Genomic DNA, 17,465 nt, shown 5'->3' with positions numbered 1-17,465 from the left:
TATATTTATTTGGATCTCAATTTTAAACTGTGGGTCAATGCTAGCAAGAAAAGTGACTAGTTTTTATTATAAAGACAATTCTCAAGCTGATCAGTTAAGGGTGAGGCAGAAGTTCTCGTTTTCCTAACTCTGTTATCATGCTTTGATTTAGAATATGACGAAGGTAAGATTTCTGGTCATTCATTTAACAGTTGACTCATTAATTCATCATCCAGTTATTATATTGTATATTTTGATCTATGCATCCAGATTTTTTAATCTGCAAAGGGATCTGAACCCATCACTGCAGAAGTCAAAGAATAAAATGGAAATAAATGTAAGTAAATCCGTAATGAGATAAAAAAGAGATGAGACTGGCCCTAAACGCCTCAACACTTGGTTGTTCTGTCATTTCAGCAGGAAGTGAGTTCCACTCAAGTATAGCTCTTTCATCAAAACGGAATGTGTAAGTATTGTTCGCAGGGTGTTAAATGGGTGAATTTCATTAGATGATACTGTCTAACCTAATATACTGTCTAGTATATTAGTATACTAGTATTAGTATATTAGTATACTATATAAAACACTAGCCTGTTTGGAAGTAAACCATGGGAGGGATCGATTCGGTTGAAGGTTGAACCCAGGAGCTCATCACGCGGAGCCTCCATCCGCACTATAACGTACTGTCAACCCTTTCCCGTATCATTCTTTTCTTAGAACTGTAATTGGCACAAAGGTCTCTTGGTTTCCCACGAAAGATCCTGTTTCTGCAGAAAGAAAATGCAAAATAGAGTGCAAAAGTGGGATCTCCGTCTTTGTTGTAACAAAGAATGGTCTCAGCTCGGCTGTCATTGGGTATTGAAAAGTGGCCGTGTAAAAATTTCCACAAGAGCTGTTTCTAAAAATACAAAGAAACGGCAAAGGGTTGGCTCAAAGGGTTAGTAAAGGAGTTGGAGGCTCCGTGTAATGCACATGGACTCCTGGTTGAGCCACCTTTTACGCTATGTCGATGAGTACTGCATGTAACTAAGTAAGTAAAGTCTTTATTTAACGAGGGTAACACAAAATAATGTATACATGTACTAATAAACTAGTGGCCCTCTTACAGGATAATAAATATACTAGAATTAAGATTTTCACAGGTAAAAATTACTAAAAATCTGAAAAACTATATGAAATAAATGTAAACACACGATAAGATATTTGTAAGGTAAAATGATCAAGAGACTGCTAATCTTTAAAAATCATTTTCCAAAGAGAATATATGATAAATGTAGAAGTGTATTATGTCGTACAAGATGATCTTATCACAGTAAATGGTTTGAACCCAGGAGTATCAGTAGTTCGTATAGTGTGATCGTCCGGGTGAGTGTAGTTCTGAAAAGAACTGTTGTTGGTGACTGACGTTTCGACAACCTGAGCGGAAGTCATCTTCAGAGTCAAGTGAATAGTGTTTGTCAGTCGATGATCTTATAAGTCTGGTCCGTTGAACGTGATTGGTCAGTATAGCCATGATGGTATTGGCTGAAAGACTCGTGTAAAGTTTGTCATCAGTCATTGGTGGGTTTCGATCCGTCTATTGTTAGTCAAGTAGGTCGGTTTTGGTCCGTGTATTGTTAAGTCGGTCTGTTAGAAGTCCGTTTGTCGAAATGGTGAAATGGTTTGTCGAAATGGTGATGCCAACAATCACATTGCTGTACATCATCAACTGACAAACCACAACATTGACTGGGACTCTGCTCAGTGTTTAACCTACAGTACAAAAAAAACACTACAAACAGTTGCATGGAACAGCAACGGGGTCACCTGTTTCTGTTGTTGTCGCAGAAATTGTGATGCAACACGTGGAGGAACGCGCCCTTGCAACTTGCCGACAAACGATACCGCTTTGGTTACGCTACGTTGACGACACCTTTACCGCCGTTCACAAAGACGAAATTGACGATTTTCACAACCACCTAAACGAACAGAACGCCGACATCCAGTTTACTAAAGAGATCGAAGAAAATGGAAAACTTCCTTTTCTAGACTGTTTGGTAAGCCGCGACAACAACGAACTACGAACGACAGTCTACAGAAAACCGACGCATACCGACAGATTACTTGACGAATCATCCTACAACCCGACTTCACACAAAGCCACGACTATAAAGACTTTGACGAGACGAGCGCAACTAGTTTGTGACACACCGGACAGCTTACGTGACGAAAACAGATACCTTGAACGTGTTTTTCACAAAAACAACTACAACGCTGACTTTATTAGACGAAACATTTACCAACCTACTGAAGCTGACGCTACGAACAGGAACCCTACGCCTGTTACTACAGTGACTATACCTTACATTAAGGGCACTTCTGAGACCATCTCGCGGATCCTACAGCCCTACAACATTCGCGTAGCCCACAAACCTACAACTACGTTACGACTCTTACTGACCAACGTGAAAGACAGAGACGAACCTAACGACAGACAGGGAGCAGTTTACAAGATCAAATGCTCCGACTGCCAGGCTTCCTACATTGGTGAGACTGGCAGAAACCTTAACACGAGACTGACTGAACACAAACGAGCCACGAGAAATGGTGATGCCAACAATCACATTGCTGTACATCATCAACTGACAAACCACAACATTGACTGGGACTCTGCTCAGTGCTTAACCTACAGTACAAACTATTTTCAACGACTGACTCTGGAAAGCTGGTACACTAACCTAGAACAAACGCCTCTTAACAGATGTCAACAACTACCGGCGCCTTACAAACGACTTATCCACGACAGAAACGAAACCGACAAACGGACTTCTAACAGACCGACTTAACAATACACGGACCAAAACCGACCTACTTGACTAACAATAGACGGATCGAAACCCACCAATGACTGATGACAAACTTTACACGAGTCTTTCAGCCAATACCATCATGGCTATACTGACCAATCACGTTCAACGGACCAGACTTATAAGATCATCGACTGACAAACACTATTGACTTGACTCTGAAGATGACTTCCGCTCAGGTTGTCGAAACGTCAGTCACCAACAACAGTTCTTTTCAGAACTACACTCGCCCGGACGATCACACTATACGAACTAAAGATGATCTTATCTTTCCAGTCTGTGGAAAAACTCTGAAGTGACACAATTCAAATAAAAACTAATGAGTCGTACTTTCAAGCGGCACTCTCTTTTATATGACTCAAGACGATTCGTATGGGTAATCAAATGGTGACGAGTGAAATTAGGAAATAATTTCACGCGCATTTTAAGGCGAGGGAAATTATTAGAATTTGGATAAAGCGCAAGTGAAATTATTTCGTAGTTCACGAGTACACAATTTGATTACATTTTAATAACATGGGTGACAAATTACACCTAAAATTATGGGTTGTTGACTCGTTGGTTGTAAATTTCGCGCAAAAATTAAGGTGTAATTTGTCACCCATGATATCATAACTCTAGCTAGCGCTCTTTGTTATTTATCTTTAACTGACTTAATTTGAACGAGTATAAGAGTTATAATAGGCTAAGCTTTCTAGTGGCGCTTTTCATTCAACCAAAAATTCCGAAACCTTTGAAACAGGGGCAATTGGTACGGAAATTTCCTGAAAGAATTCCCGGAAAATTCTTAAATACGAACCATTCAACTGCAAATTCCGAGTAATAAGTCAAATAGAATTGAAATCCCGGGTAAAAATTTTCGAAAATGTGTCCACAGCTCGCAAGGTTGTCCTCTTTTAGGGAAATTCCGCAAAATGCTCTTTTATTCGCCTTGACGGAAATTCAAACCGTGTATTTTGGTGAAATGGAAAGCGCCCTGTGAGTACAGTGTATATGTAGTCAAATTTCAATTAATCAGAACAGTGAACTCTGCAGGCTCATTTTGATGCTGTAGCCATGGTTTGAGAAGATCTTGCCACAACCCTGACACAAATAGGCTCACGTGGCACTAAAATGGTGGAAGCGTGCAACTTGATGGTTTCGGTAGTACCCAATCCCCTCTCAAATTTCATTTTCCGCAGAATTTTAACCAGCGCCAACTTCATTTCAAGTTGAGCCATTCTTATGCCAATGCACTGTTTAGGACCCAGGCCAAAAGGTAAGTAAGAGAAGGTTGGCCGCTTTTCGGCTACTTCAGGAAGGAAGCGATCTGGATCGAATTTCTCAGGCTGCAAAAGAAAAGCACTCTCTAATTAGCATGGTTTGGCTCTTGATTTAATTTTTGTGCCTTAAGCAAAAGAGAACATTTCCAAGCTTTTTTTCCTCTGTGGAGTGTGTGTGGTATTGTTCCAAGTTTATGTGGCACCTAGTGATAGCCAGGTACTGTTTCCTGTCATGCTGTCGGTGTTATTCCAACGCAAGTAATCAGCACTTCCTGATTGATACTGCTGATTTGTCCGTCATATCTCTGGTGTGGTAGAAGCAAAGTGTCTTATTCGAAAACACAGCCGGAGACTCCGGCCGGAGATCAAACTCAGACCACTTGATCTAGAGTCCGATCCATGGATTATTTTTCCACGACACCCTGCATGTTCTGATCTGTGGCAACCGCTTTCGAAGGACTGGAAACCAGCCATTGGGAAGAGGTTGACTTGATGGATTAAGATATAGCTGTTTGGCACAAAGAGAACAATACATGGGCGCGCGTAGATATGGAATTTCTCTTCAAGTGTTCAGCTCGATATCTCACGATAACACAAGAAGAGAAATCTACAAGCAATCATTCATTATTTTGTTTATTATATAAACATACTAATTACGACCTGTAATAACGACGTGTTTGACGATTTTCCGAAGATTTTCGACCACCTTCCGAAGATTTTCGAAGATTCTCCAAGAGTTGTACAAAGGCTACAAGAACGTTTGCGAACATTTTCCGAAAATTTCCGAAGGTTACTGAAGATTTCCCAAGATCACCGAAGACCTCTGAGAAAGATCCGAAGATATTTCGATCATACACCAATACATTTAAGTACAATTTAAGGGTAAGTACTTGAGTCAAACATGAGATCAAAGAACTCATCGATATCTTCAGTAGTAAGGATATCGAAAATACGCCACTCTAGTCCCGGGTGTAGTTTTGTCTAAATTTTACGAGTAAAACACTCGTGTCCATATAATAAAATAATAATAATGAAACAACAACCTACCTCTGGCCAGTAATCAGGATCACGATGGACACAATACGACAGAATATAAACACAGGCTCCAGCAGGGAATTCCACGCCGTTGATTACACAGGTCTCCATGCAATCACGGACATTAACATAACCAACCGTGCACAAACGGAGAACCTCGGAGACAACTCGGTCAAGGTACTCAAGGCTCTGAACAAACTCGTAGATTGAAACATCACCGCGCGACTTTGTAGCGTCGTCAATTTCACGCAGAAGTCTCTCTTGTATCTCAGGGTAATAAGCGAGATGGTATGCAATAAGAGCCAGTGTAGACCCGGTTGTTTCACTGCCCGCCACCAAGAAGGTGATGCACTGAGCTATAATTTCTTCATCTGTCAGTGTTTTGACTTCGTTGTTGCTCTCTTCTGTGGCCTCTAACATGAGCTGAACAAGATCTCTCCGTCCCACCGAGCCACTGCGTCTGAGTTCTAGAATACCTCTAGCCAGTTTCGCGAAGTACGGAACATGCTGAATTGGATTTAAGTCGAAGATCTTTTTCAGGTGGCGATAGAAAGGAAACATGGTCAGAGCTCGGATGTACACGGGTACTATGAACACGCTCAATGCCTTTTTCACAAGGTCTGGATCCGCCGGGTTGGTTTGGACATCTGCTTTAAGACCAAAACCAGCCGATAGGATTATATCAAGAGTGAACTGACCAAAGGGTGTGCTGACGTCGACACTTTTCTCTGAAACATATAGAAAAAAACATCACGTTAATTAATTTACTTATTACATGATTGAGAAAATTATTCTATAGTCCCCGGCAAGATGGTAACAATCACGCCAGACTTTGAACAAAAAATGAAATTTGTCATTATCGGCATTAATCAGCTCTTATCAATCAAGCTGTAGGTCTGTATGGGAGAATCTTGACCGAGGTCGTGAGTACAGACCTCACTGCGTTCGGTCTGTACACACGACCGAGGTCAAGATTCTCCCATACAGACCGACTAAACTCGGTTAATGAGATGTTTATTATATGGCAAACAAGAACAATTTAATTCGTTTAATGCCATTGGCTTGTACTAACTGACGTTTCGCTTGCGAACAGCAATGAGCTGAGCTTAATTCTGCCAAAGTTTGCTCGTCCTCTTTACTTTTTTTCTCATCAGGCTTTTTAGCACTTTCATAATTAAATATTGTTAGAAGAAAATAGTCAATGATTTTGCATTTTAGTTTGCAACTTTTTCGCCGCATAAAATTACCGGTCTAGATGCCGGTCTAGATGGGAAAATCTAGACCGCTTTCAATATCAATTTCAGCCAATCAAATTCATGAATTCGGTAGTTCCCCGTCCTTGTGAGACACAGTCATATGATAACATAAAATAAGACGAAATCCGATAGAAGAACAAGCAATTTCAGGTTTTAGAGGACAAAAATCTGGTACCAGAATAATTTTAAGTATTTTGCAGTCCTTTTTACATTTTCTTAAAGCTAAAGGTATAAATAGTTACCTAAAATAACACTAGCACTATCGGATGAGGTTTATTTTTCTGTTCTAGTGTTATGTAAATAGCGTCATCCGATTTATCTTTCATTCTGAGTTTTGTGTTTGGTGGGGGATACACGGTCCCTTTTTTCTAATAAGATGTTTTGGGGGTTTACATGTCCGACCTTAGCGTATGTAGGATGTTATTTGACCTATCTTCCATCCACTTTGTTGTATCATTATTATGTCAATTAAAACATATCTTGGGCCTGGCTGACCAACGCACCCATGTCTCATAACCTTTGAGTGAATTCTGTAGTGTAGTGAAGGCAAAATGTTCTGATACGTTGCTTAACCTGTGTTTACTGTTACCTGCGCCCGGCGCTGTTATGACGCAATGTTAATTAACCTAAGTCACGCATTAAAATCAACTCTCGTCTTGCGAACACCCCACTCTTTAAGGAACGAAGCTACATCCCCGACTGAAACTACAAAGAAATTCATGGAAACCTGACTCAAGCTATTACGGAATTGCGGACACTTTAGCTGGTCCCTAACTGACATTTATATTGTTCGTCTCTCGTGACAACGGACAACTTGGAATGTTTACAAGCTTGTAATCTATCCAACCTATCTTGGAATTTATTTCTCCTACCTTCCTTTGCAAAGTTTTCAAACTTCGACAGCAATATATCAGCGGCTTCTTCCATGATAGGTACGAGCTCCTTTAATTTAAACGAGCTGAAGGTTGGGGTCAAAATGGACCGTACGCGCTTCCAATCATCGTCTCGAGCGCCAAACAAACCTTTGCTTAAAGGAGCTCTCCCAGCTAAAAACTCTGGCCTGTTTCTGAATTTATGAAAGTCCGTGACAAGTATGTGTTTCAGCATTTCCGGATCTGCAACAGCAATAATAGCATCTCTCCCCATGTACATTTTGAAAACTTTTCCATATCTCTTGCCGTATTCCAGGAACGCTTTGTGTAGACCGCCATATTTGAAGGCATCCAAGAGGTTTCCAAGATAAGGCCAAGGTTTGGGTCCCGGGAGAGGTACATGATTGGTCACGGCATAACCCGAGATACCGAACCAGTAAATAAGCGCTGCTAGGAGAAATAACAGACTTATCCAGCCAAAATAACAGTTCGGTAACCCTGTAACGTTAACCACATCCAGCATTTCTGTTCGTTTGCCTTCAAAAACCAACAAAGTTCACGTCTGTCAGCAATATGATGGATCTGTTGTGTTATTAGCCCAGCGGATATATAAATACTTTTTACTGAAAGAAAACGCTAAGGCCCTAAGTAAACATAATATAACATAACATTACAAACCTTTTGTTCCAGAGAACGAAATGAAATTGTACTTGACAACGGTCTTACAGGACTGCCAATCATAAGTCTCTGATGCAACCCTTAAAATAGCTGCTAAGACAAGCTTGTTGTTCTAAAATGATGAAGGATAGAGTTATTTGCCTTTCTTCTGCGGCCTCTTTATGACTCGACAAATTGGTTTTGAATTTTGGTTTTGAAAACAAAAAGAATAGTTATCACCATGAAAGAGGAATTCGAAGGTTTAGAATCGAGTGCACGGACTAGTTTGCTCCAACAAGACGTTATTACATATAAGCTATGAATGAGTATAAACAGTAATTAAAAACATCCTGTCATTTCCCTCTAATCCAATCAGTTCATTCCGTGACAGCTCTCCTTAAATTTGATTGGCACCAGCCAAAACAGGACGATCAAAGGTGTAGTGCTCGCGATGACAGTTGTTTCAAAAAAACAAACAACATAAAACCACAAAAATGAAAGTAATACAGACTATTAAGTGAAGACATTAGCATATAACAATATAACAATATAACATTAGCATATAACAAGAAAAAAAAGCAGTTTCATAGGCAAAGAGACGCTAAAAAAATCCTTCACATTATTTTTCTCAACTATAACAGTAACTTTAGAATATATATGTGGACGTCAGGAGGTCATTCATGCATGCATAATGACTAGATGATGACAACTGCAAAAAGGCCAATGTTGTCCATAGATACGCGACAGCCGAGAAGTGTCTTTAAAAATCCCGATGCAGTTGCAGATACACGGCAGTCTACAGAAATTCTCACCAATTTCCACGTAATATCTCAGTCAATTCTTCTGAGAAATAGTCGATTTTTGTTTTGAAATTTCAAGCAAGTTTAAACATCACTTTGGCTTTGTAGTGGAGGAAGTTTTTGAGCTTGGGTGTACTATAAAATCTCGGCGTCATTCGATACTGAAAATGTGCGTTCTCTGACTCAGAATTAGTTGTTTGCTCCAACCTTGCTTAAACTTGGACTCCAAACAAATCAACTGTGTCCTCTTATTGAAAAACTATTTATTCACAATTGGCTTCATTTCCTCTTGTATCTCGTTCGAATCTCGTCATATGTAAAATATGTAAGAACTCTTATATTTATTTGAAATATGAAATATTCTTGTTTAGTGAAGTTTGCCTGTGTTAAAATGTTCTTCGTCTGTCTATTGAAACAACACGTATGGTTTCATACATCAAATTATAGTTGTTAGTGTATATTGTCAATCTAGCAAGGCTGAGATAACGATTTGTGGTAAATGCTTGCAAAAAAATGGACAAATACATCGCCTACTTATTTCTTAACAGTATACGTGAACCACGCACAAGTAATGGCATTATAAAACATGCAGCGATAACCTAAGAACGTAGTAAAGCGAAATCTCAAAATAAATGTTATACAGTCGAACCTCTATTAAGCGGCCACCTATTAAGCGGTCACCCCTTATTAGGTGGCCAGATATCAAAGTCCCGAAATTATTGTTAGTAAAATACTGCAAATAAAACCCCTATTAAACGGCCATCTCTATTAAACGGCCAACCTTTTGGTCGTCCCGATGTCTTTACCCCTATTAAGCGGCCACACAAAATTTAATACACCTAGATTGGCTTTGTTTCAGTTAAGTAAAGACGATGAAAGATAACAGTCCAAAATAAAATTTGACGACCGATAAAACCTTCAAACACATGTTTATTATGATTGTCTTGACGTGATTACATTTTAACCCGGCCGATGGTGAAACATATTCAATTCACAACCAAACGAACCGCGCCCATTTCCCATTTCCCTGAATGTGGCCGCTTAATAGGGGTTCGACCGTGTAATGATAACACAAGATACAAATTACTGAAATGTTTTTCTAAAATTTTCTTGAAACTGTAGAAACTTTCTGAACTTGTTTATAAACGTTTTATATAACAGACCCCATATATGTGCATTACATCAAGTTTTTAATAAATCACCAAAAGTTTGAAGCTGGTTGGAAGGCTGATATAGGGAACCTAACAAGACTAATGTAGGAAAGAGATGTTCACAAATGTGAGCACTCCTTGCATTAGTTGCGCATTGGTTTCAGCACAGACGTGTTATCCAAATAGGAGACTGGCATCAAGCACGTCGTGTAAGCTTCATACTGGGTTTCCATCCTTTATGTGCTCTCTTATCCCCGTAGTATCTACGAAATTCTCCTTGACCACTTTCAAAATATCCTTATCAGCACGGAAAAGTTTGTGCCAAAAGAACTGAAGAAAACTGTGATACAGTGAAGCGTTTATTACCATCAACATGAGGTCGATGATTGTCAGTGGTTTAGGCTTGTTGTGGTTGACTGTATAAAACTTAAAAGCAACTTGAGCTGACAACACTAAGAACTTGCAAAGATTGTCCAAGACGAAAATGGACAGCGTAATGCAATAAGCACCTCTGGAAACAGGTCGAAAATCCTTTTGCCTGCAGGGAGGGAAGGTGAAATTCAACTGGTATAACAGATATACAGTGCACAGTTTGGAAAGGATCACAAGGCACTCGACATATATCTTAGCATTTTCGTTTTGGGCCATGATTAAAACATCGTAGAGGACCACAAGAACTATGATGGTGTTTAAGGACCAGAAGTAGGGCTTTCTGATCAGACACTTCAATATTGCTTTGTTCCCCACGGGTCTTAGCTCGGGTAGCAGTGTCCTGTTGAGTAAACAAATCCCGACGATCGACGTTGAAATTGAGCAGGACAGCCATACAGTCTTCCAGCAGTACGGATCGCACGGTAGACTATTGTAAACTGTGAAGTTGGTACAATCCACACTCGTTGAATCATGGTACAAGGTACAGTCTACCACGAATATTGAGAACATCACCAATGACACTAGCCTAAATAGCTGGAAAATGATACAAAGTGATGGAAAACCAGACCTTACCAGGTTGACCAATACTCTGCGAAACTGGGAAAGAAAAAAAATTCCTTATAAAAATGTCCAGCTCTAGCCTGCTTATATCATCTATATATTCGTTTTGTCATACTCTATTTACTCTTAGTATTGAGGCCCTGTTAGGGGTTTTAGGGATAAGGGATATCTGGCAAAATAATTTTAGGGATAAGGGATAACTGACTAAATAATTATAGGGATAAGGGCTAACTGAGTTTTAGGGATAACAAAAAAATAGTTTTGATTTCTCAATTGTCACGCGTTTGGTCACTGTAGCTGAGGATTTGCATCACCGGCGACCGGTAACGAACAGTACAAATTCAACCAAGATTTGCTTCCAGGTTCTTCTATTCGGTCAGCTGCTGACCAGAGTCAGGAGAATATTTTAAGGTAAGGTCATATAAAACTGTAGAGTTTTCGTATAATTATGCAGTATTATAACATAACTAAAGCAAAGCGCGCGCTCTGAATGGTTAATTTAGCGTCTACTATTTGCCCATGGGTGTACGCTGCTGACGTGTGTGCTTATGTTTACAAAGCAAATCTTTTGACAGACATTGTTTCCAAAGTAATGGCCGACGTTCTTCTGCCAGAAATGCGAAACTGTCTTCACAGTTGTCTGAAGATGAAACTTTATCGAGTTACTGGTGTGCAGTCGGTTGTCATAAATGAATTTTCGCGCACTTGTTTTTTCTTGTCATGTAACACTACACGAACATTTTTTTTTTTTATGTAGCTCAATAAAAGGACTTCTGTTGTTCCAATGTCTCAACGTTATGTTATGAAACAAGTGGTAAACGCCATAGCGTGCACTATTGAGTTATGGATGCACTTGGGAGGTTTGCTAAGCACTCAAGAAGCTAGAGTCGCACGAGGCGATAGCCGAGTGCGTCTCTTACGCTTCTTTCGTGCTTAGCAACCTCCCGCGTGCATCCATAACTCAATAGTACACGCTATGGCGTTTACCATTTGTTAATTAGGTTATCTATTAAGAAGCAAGTCCCTTTACACTCTAAGGGACCTGTCATTTATTAGACGGGGGGAGAGGGCTGGTGCAATTTTTTTTCCCAGGTGAAGTTTTTTTATGCCCTCCCCAAATTTCCCGCAGAAAAAACTGTAACCCTCCCCCTTCAGTATTAACCAAAAAACTTATGACCCTCCCCACGTTAAAAGATATGACAGGGATTGTTAATGAGATCAACATTTACCTTGTGCAGTTCATAACAGTAAGCGTGTTGCTCACTTAATACTGAGGGCGAACATTATAAAGTTCAGTGAGTTACTAGAGAACATATCAGATATGAATAGACGCATTAAAGCTCACCTCAACACCCTGTTTCACTCAAAGACTGGTAATTTGATACGAGAAGAGTCCTCTAAATCGTTTGATTAAGATGTTATTACAAGGCTTGATGAAGTTAAACAAAGAGTAAACAGTGAATTGAAATATCTTGATGAGAAACTTGACAATGCACAGACATGTTTCACGGTGTGTTACTGTCACAGAAACAGAACAAAAGGAAGAGCGAAAAAGGAAACATCAGAGAGAAAGTAAAAATTTTAAACTGCTTCATCAGCTTTTGTCAGCAGACTTAAATTCAGTATTGACAATGTAAATGTAGAGTCTCTTGTAAACCTTTCAGTTAGACAAGTCAGGTACGGCCGCTGACAAAAAAGGCAAAGTATGGTCACTTGACAGAAAGAGCCATTGCAAAAGCACAAGACTATCTAGAAGGTTTTATGGAAGAAAGTGAGGAAGAACCGCATACAGATGAAAGTCTCTCTGGGGAAGATACTGACAGCTTGACAGAGAATGAGGAATGTGGTGACCAAACCTTAAATATTGTGATGCCCCATTGAGCTGGATTAATTTATACTGTTGCAACAGTTAATAAGTGTTGATTAGTTGGTTCTGACAGAAAATCTTCAAGAACGTTTAGATACAAAAATGTTTTGTTTGATATGTAAAGACCTTTTTCTATGCAACAGCTGACATACATATAGGTTGTTGGGTTGTTCAGGTTGATCATTATTAAAGTTTAAAATGCTTACTGTGCAAGGGACTTATTTTCTTTAGTAATATATTTTATTTGTTTGTTTATTTTTACTTTAAGTGAACAGCAATGTTTACAAAAAATGGTATGGCCCTCCCCAAAGCACAGCTTAAATTTTTGGCGACCTTCCCCTTTTTGGCTACATAACATTTAATGACCCTCCCCCACTTGCACCAGCCCTGCCCCCCCTCCCCTCCCCCCTAATAAATGACAGGTCCCTAAAATTGCCACCTATTGTCAAATTCCAAACATAAGTAATTTTGGGGATAACAGTCTAATATTAGGGATAAGGCATAACTGCACCCGGAATTTTAAGGATAAGGGATGACTAACCCTCCCCCCCCCCCCCCCCGTAACAGGCCCTCAGTATTGGCGACACCAAAACGTCGAGCGAGAAATCTTTCCTTCATTTTTGCACGTGTTTGCCTGACTAAATCTCTTTTGAATGACACATTAAGGAATGAGTGCGTTAACATCATGTTTTTGCCCCTTATGACAATTACTAAAACTTTATTGATTCGTTGCCGGTCTTGATAACCGGCAGCAGGGAAGAGTGGTCAAACTGAAACTAGATACCCGGCAGTCCAATATCCTTACAGAATTTCCACGAAATATCTCATTTAATTCCTCTTGGATCTTTGTCTAGAAATGTCAAGCGATGTCAAGTATTATTTTAGCTTTGTACCTAATGAATATTTCAATTCGAGACTGGACATACTTGTAAGTTCTCGATGTTTTCGACACTTAGAATATATTTGTGCTGTGATCCAAGAGGTCAACTCTCATCGTGCACAAAAAATTGCTATGGTCTGAGAGCGTTATTTCATTCAAGAAGCTGGGAGAATTCGTCCTGTACAGAAGCAAAACATTAATAACAATCACCAATCATTTGGCATTTCTCAACAAATATCGAATACTCAATTGTAATTTTTGTGGAAATTTATACTATGAGGGTTTACACTGGGAGTCAGAGCACAAATATCGAGATATTATAAGGTGCCCGGGCTCGAAAAAATCCTCAACTACAAAGCCAAAATAACTCTCGAAATCACTTTAATGAGTTAAATGAGATATTTTGCTTGAAATCTATAAGAATTTTAGGCTTCTCAAAACGTAATCATCCGACATTTACGAATTCGCTTACCTGTGGCTGCGCATTGTTTTGAATAAGCTGTGCTCCTTCAAGATTTTCGCTCATGTCGAAACCCACAATAGCATAACGAATTCACCTCCTACGGACGGAAACATTTGGATCCTCTCTCTTCGGCATTACATCGATTAAAATGTTGTTCAGCATTCTATCTTTTTGTCTGAATGCTTGCTACGACATTTTTCTGACGTCAAGCTGAAATAAATTAGCAGCAAAGTTCAAGAAGAGCTCTCTGGAAATTAACATGTACTCAGGCAAATCGCATTCGGAGAAAAGCGGAAGTACAAAGTCAACAGGCGGGTCGATCGTCACGGCTTAATGAAAATAATTTTGAAATTGCATGTCAGCTTCATTATATAGCTTTATTTGCTGAGTATATGCTTCCCTTAACTCTGTTTAAAGGTTTTTCTCGAGAAACTGTCACAGATCTTCTTTTGCACGGTCGCAAGAATCATTTGAGCGTGATATTTCTCTGAGTTTCTCAGAATTGTTTTTAAACGGGTCTGCTAAATCTGCGAGCCAGCGAGCCATGCGAGTCATGCGAGTCATGCGAGTCATGCGAGCCATTTATGCGAGTATTTTTTTTTTCTTCAACTGGTCTGGAAGGTCGTCGACTTTTCGCCAAGAAACATAGATCTCGCGCCCGACTATCACTAAACTATCGCTATAAACCGCTCGCCCGCCATCTTGAAAGCGGAGATGACCCTGGGGACGAGTATAAACGGTACAACCTCGCTCCTAGGGTACTCTCTCTTTCCGGGCCTGGGAAATTAATTTTAAATAAAAATTTAGCTACAAAAGTGCCTACAATTGAAATATTCCCAAAAGAAAATCCTAATCTCGCTTCGGTTACAAGAACTATTGCTGGTGCGGTAAATATGAAAAATGCTCTAAACATCTGCACATCGTGCCAAGTCTTGCGTCATAGTAATGGCTACCCTAAGTGTGATGAATTTTTTTCTTTGTTTCATACTTTTGTTGTTTGGAGAAAATTTTGTTTATTCAAATCGCCCAGGATCCGCAAAAAATAAAAACGATGCGTCAAAAATTTATTAAGGTTCAGGACTAAAGTAAAGAAATTTTCTGAGAGAAACGTACGGCTCCACCGCCCCACCGCTGCTCGAATGGGTAAGTGAATGGTATCCATTGGCACCTGTCATTCATTGATATCCACGTTGAAAATCATTCAAGAAAAAAGAGAACAGTACTTCAGGGCAACTCCGTGTATTGGCGTCAAGAATGGTGAGTGAATCGCGTAATTTTAACAGGTTCGTTCTTTAGTGAATCAGAGTTACCAAAACTTTGTCGGTTGGCTGACTGCTGCATGTGGTTGTCCCTTCCCTTAGAATTTAATATTGCAAGAATTTAATATTACGATCTTATTCATCTTGTTCCGTTGCTCTTGTTCTTGTTCTCATGTAAATGTAAATGTAACAAATAAAAAATCTTAACATTTTTACTAGGGCTCGCATGACTCGCATGACTCGCATGGCTCGCATGGCTCGCATGGCTCGCCCTTTGGCTCGCATGGCTCGCTGGCTCGCAGGTTTATAAAACTCTTTTTAAACTCCCTCTGGTCTTACTACTTCACTCAAACGATCTTCCGGCCTTCATGCGCGAAAAAACAATTGAAGTTCTACGAATTCAGACAGATCTTCAGGTGTTTTCGAGAATTTCAAGTTTAAGCGTATGACCGCCAAGATTATTTTGTTAGTCAGACTGCCACACCGCTATATGACCTATGTGCCCGTTGCCGGTGCGTTACTCAGTCGCATGACCCACAGGTGAAATGAGTTCGCTGTCGAGCGTTTCCAACGTTTATTTATATCTCCTTCGAGTTTTGATTGGCTGGTTTTAAGTTCTTATGGTAGGCAGGCCGGTTATCTAGTGCTAGTAGAGTAGTAGAAGGAATTGTAAACATGCACTTTCGGGCTATTCTAGTGGATTGGCATAACTTATACACATTTTGTTTATAACCTTATGTTGTTAAATAAACAAACCAAGTGATTTGCTCGGCGATAACGGGAAAGAGAACGGTAACGGCTTGCATATCAAGATGGTCTTAGTTAACGTGAAAATTGGTGAACTTAATATAATTTTGTCACGTTTCGACAAGCATAGCCAGCGAACACAACTAACTCATTTTACTGTAATTTGACACAAGTTTTTATGTCACTTATACTATAGGGAATTTTGAGTAGCAAAAAAATCTATTTCAACATTAAATTTTCTTATCTTGTAAGAAAATACAGCCGAATCTATCTATATTATCAGGACAGTACTCTTGGTCCCAAACAACCCAGAATTCATATAAGAGACGCTATGTTCATGGACCCACAGCTTCGCGAGCAGCAAGCTGGTTTCCGACCAAATCGCCACGCTACGTATCATCCTGGAGCAGTCCCTGGAGTGGAATTCACCTCTTATATCAACTTTGGGGACTATGAAAAAGCATTTTGACAGCGTGGACCGGCAGACCCTCTGGAAGCTACTGAGACGCTACGGAATACCGGAGAAAATAACCAATATCATCAGAAACTCGTACGAAGGGATGACCTGCAGGGTGGTCCATGGACGGCAACTCACTGTTGCCTTTGAGGTAAGAACTGGAGTGAGGCAAGGAGGCCTGCTGTCGCCAGTTATGTTTCTTCTGACGATGGACTAGGTAATGAAGACATCTACAGCCCAAGGGCGAAATGGCATCCAGTGGACACTTTGGAAACAGTTGGATGACCTGGACTATGCTGACGACCTGGTCATTCTTTCGCACACTCGACATCAGATGCAGGAAAAGACCAGCGCTGTTGCAGGCGCCTCAGCACGTTTGGGCTTTAAGATCCGTAGGGGGAAGAGTAAAGTCCTGAAGGTCAACACGGTCACAGATACTCCCATTATGCTGGAAGGTGAATCACTGGATGAGGTGGACACCGGGGGGACAAAAGCTGATGTAAGAGCTCGCATCGGCAAGGCGAGAGCAGCTTTCCAACAGCTGAAGAATGTCTGGAGAACATCACTTCTCGGCGCCAGCACTAAAATCAGGATCTTTAACGCCATCGTGAAGCCTGTATTGCTCTACGGAGCCGAAACCTGGAGAACCACCGTCGCCACTATGAAAAGAATCCAGACTTTCATTAACACCTGCTTCAGAAGGATTCTTAAGGTTATTCCCCAGCATTGCATTGCGCATCCATACTGCGCATAATTTCAGGCGTGATTAGCGCGCGCGCGCATCAAAAAATGGCGGCTTTTTCTTTACAGCTGGACCTCGCCATAGAGGTAAATCGTCATTTTCTCGCAAACGAGTATGGTGACCTATCATTTTTTTCTGTTGTTTTGAATTGAGTAATAAATTTCTCTGTGTAAAATAAATATGGACCAATTCTCAGTGT

General features: G+C 40.2%; 2 protein-coding genes across 2 annotated transcripts; both read right to left on the bottom strand.

The window, feature by feature from the left end:
* Positions 1–1,006: 1,006 nt before the first annotated feature.
* Positions 1,007–8,876, bottom strand: LOC110052151 (cytochrome P450 3A2-like). The gene is made up of 3 exons (XM_020758282.2): positions 7,251–8,876; positions 5,135–5,850; positions 1,007–4,153 (listed from the first exon to the last, which is right to left on the bottom strand). The coding sequence occupies exons 1-3, from the start codon at positions 7,771–7,773 to the stop codon at positions 3,863–3,865; spliced, it is 1,530 nt and encodes a 509-aa protein (XP_020613941.1). The 5' UTR covers positions 7,774–8,876; the 3' UTR covers positions 1,007–3,862.
* Positions 8,877–8,955: 79 nt separating this feature from the next.
* On the bottom strand, positions 8,956–14,339 carry LOC110052094 (uncharacterized). The gene is made up of 2 exons (XM_089284275.1): positions 14,071–14,339; positions 8,956–10,887 (listed from the first exon to the last, which is right to left on the bottom strand). Exons 1-2 carry the CDS (start codon positions 14,122–14,124, stop codon positions 10,075–10,077), a joined length of 867 nt encoding a protein of 288 aa, XP_089140401.1. The 5' UTR covers positions 14,125–14,339; the 3' UTR covers positions 8,956–10,074.
* Between the last annotated feature and the right edge of the window lie 3,126 nt (positions 14,340–17,465).

Source organism: Orbicella faveolata, unplaced genomic scaffold (genome assembly GCF_042242905.1).
Source record: "Orbicella faveolata isolate gen_17 unplaced genomic scaffold, um_ofav_v1 contig_13, whole genome shotgun sequence".
Lineage (NCBI taxonomy): Eukaryota > Metazoa > Cnidaria > Anthozoa > Scleractinia > Merulinidae > Orbicella > Orbicella faveolata.
The sequence above is the reverse complement of the archived record's forward strand: the minus strand, read 5'-3'. Positions and strand labels throughout refer to the sequence as shown.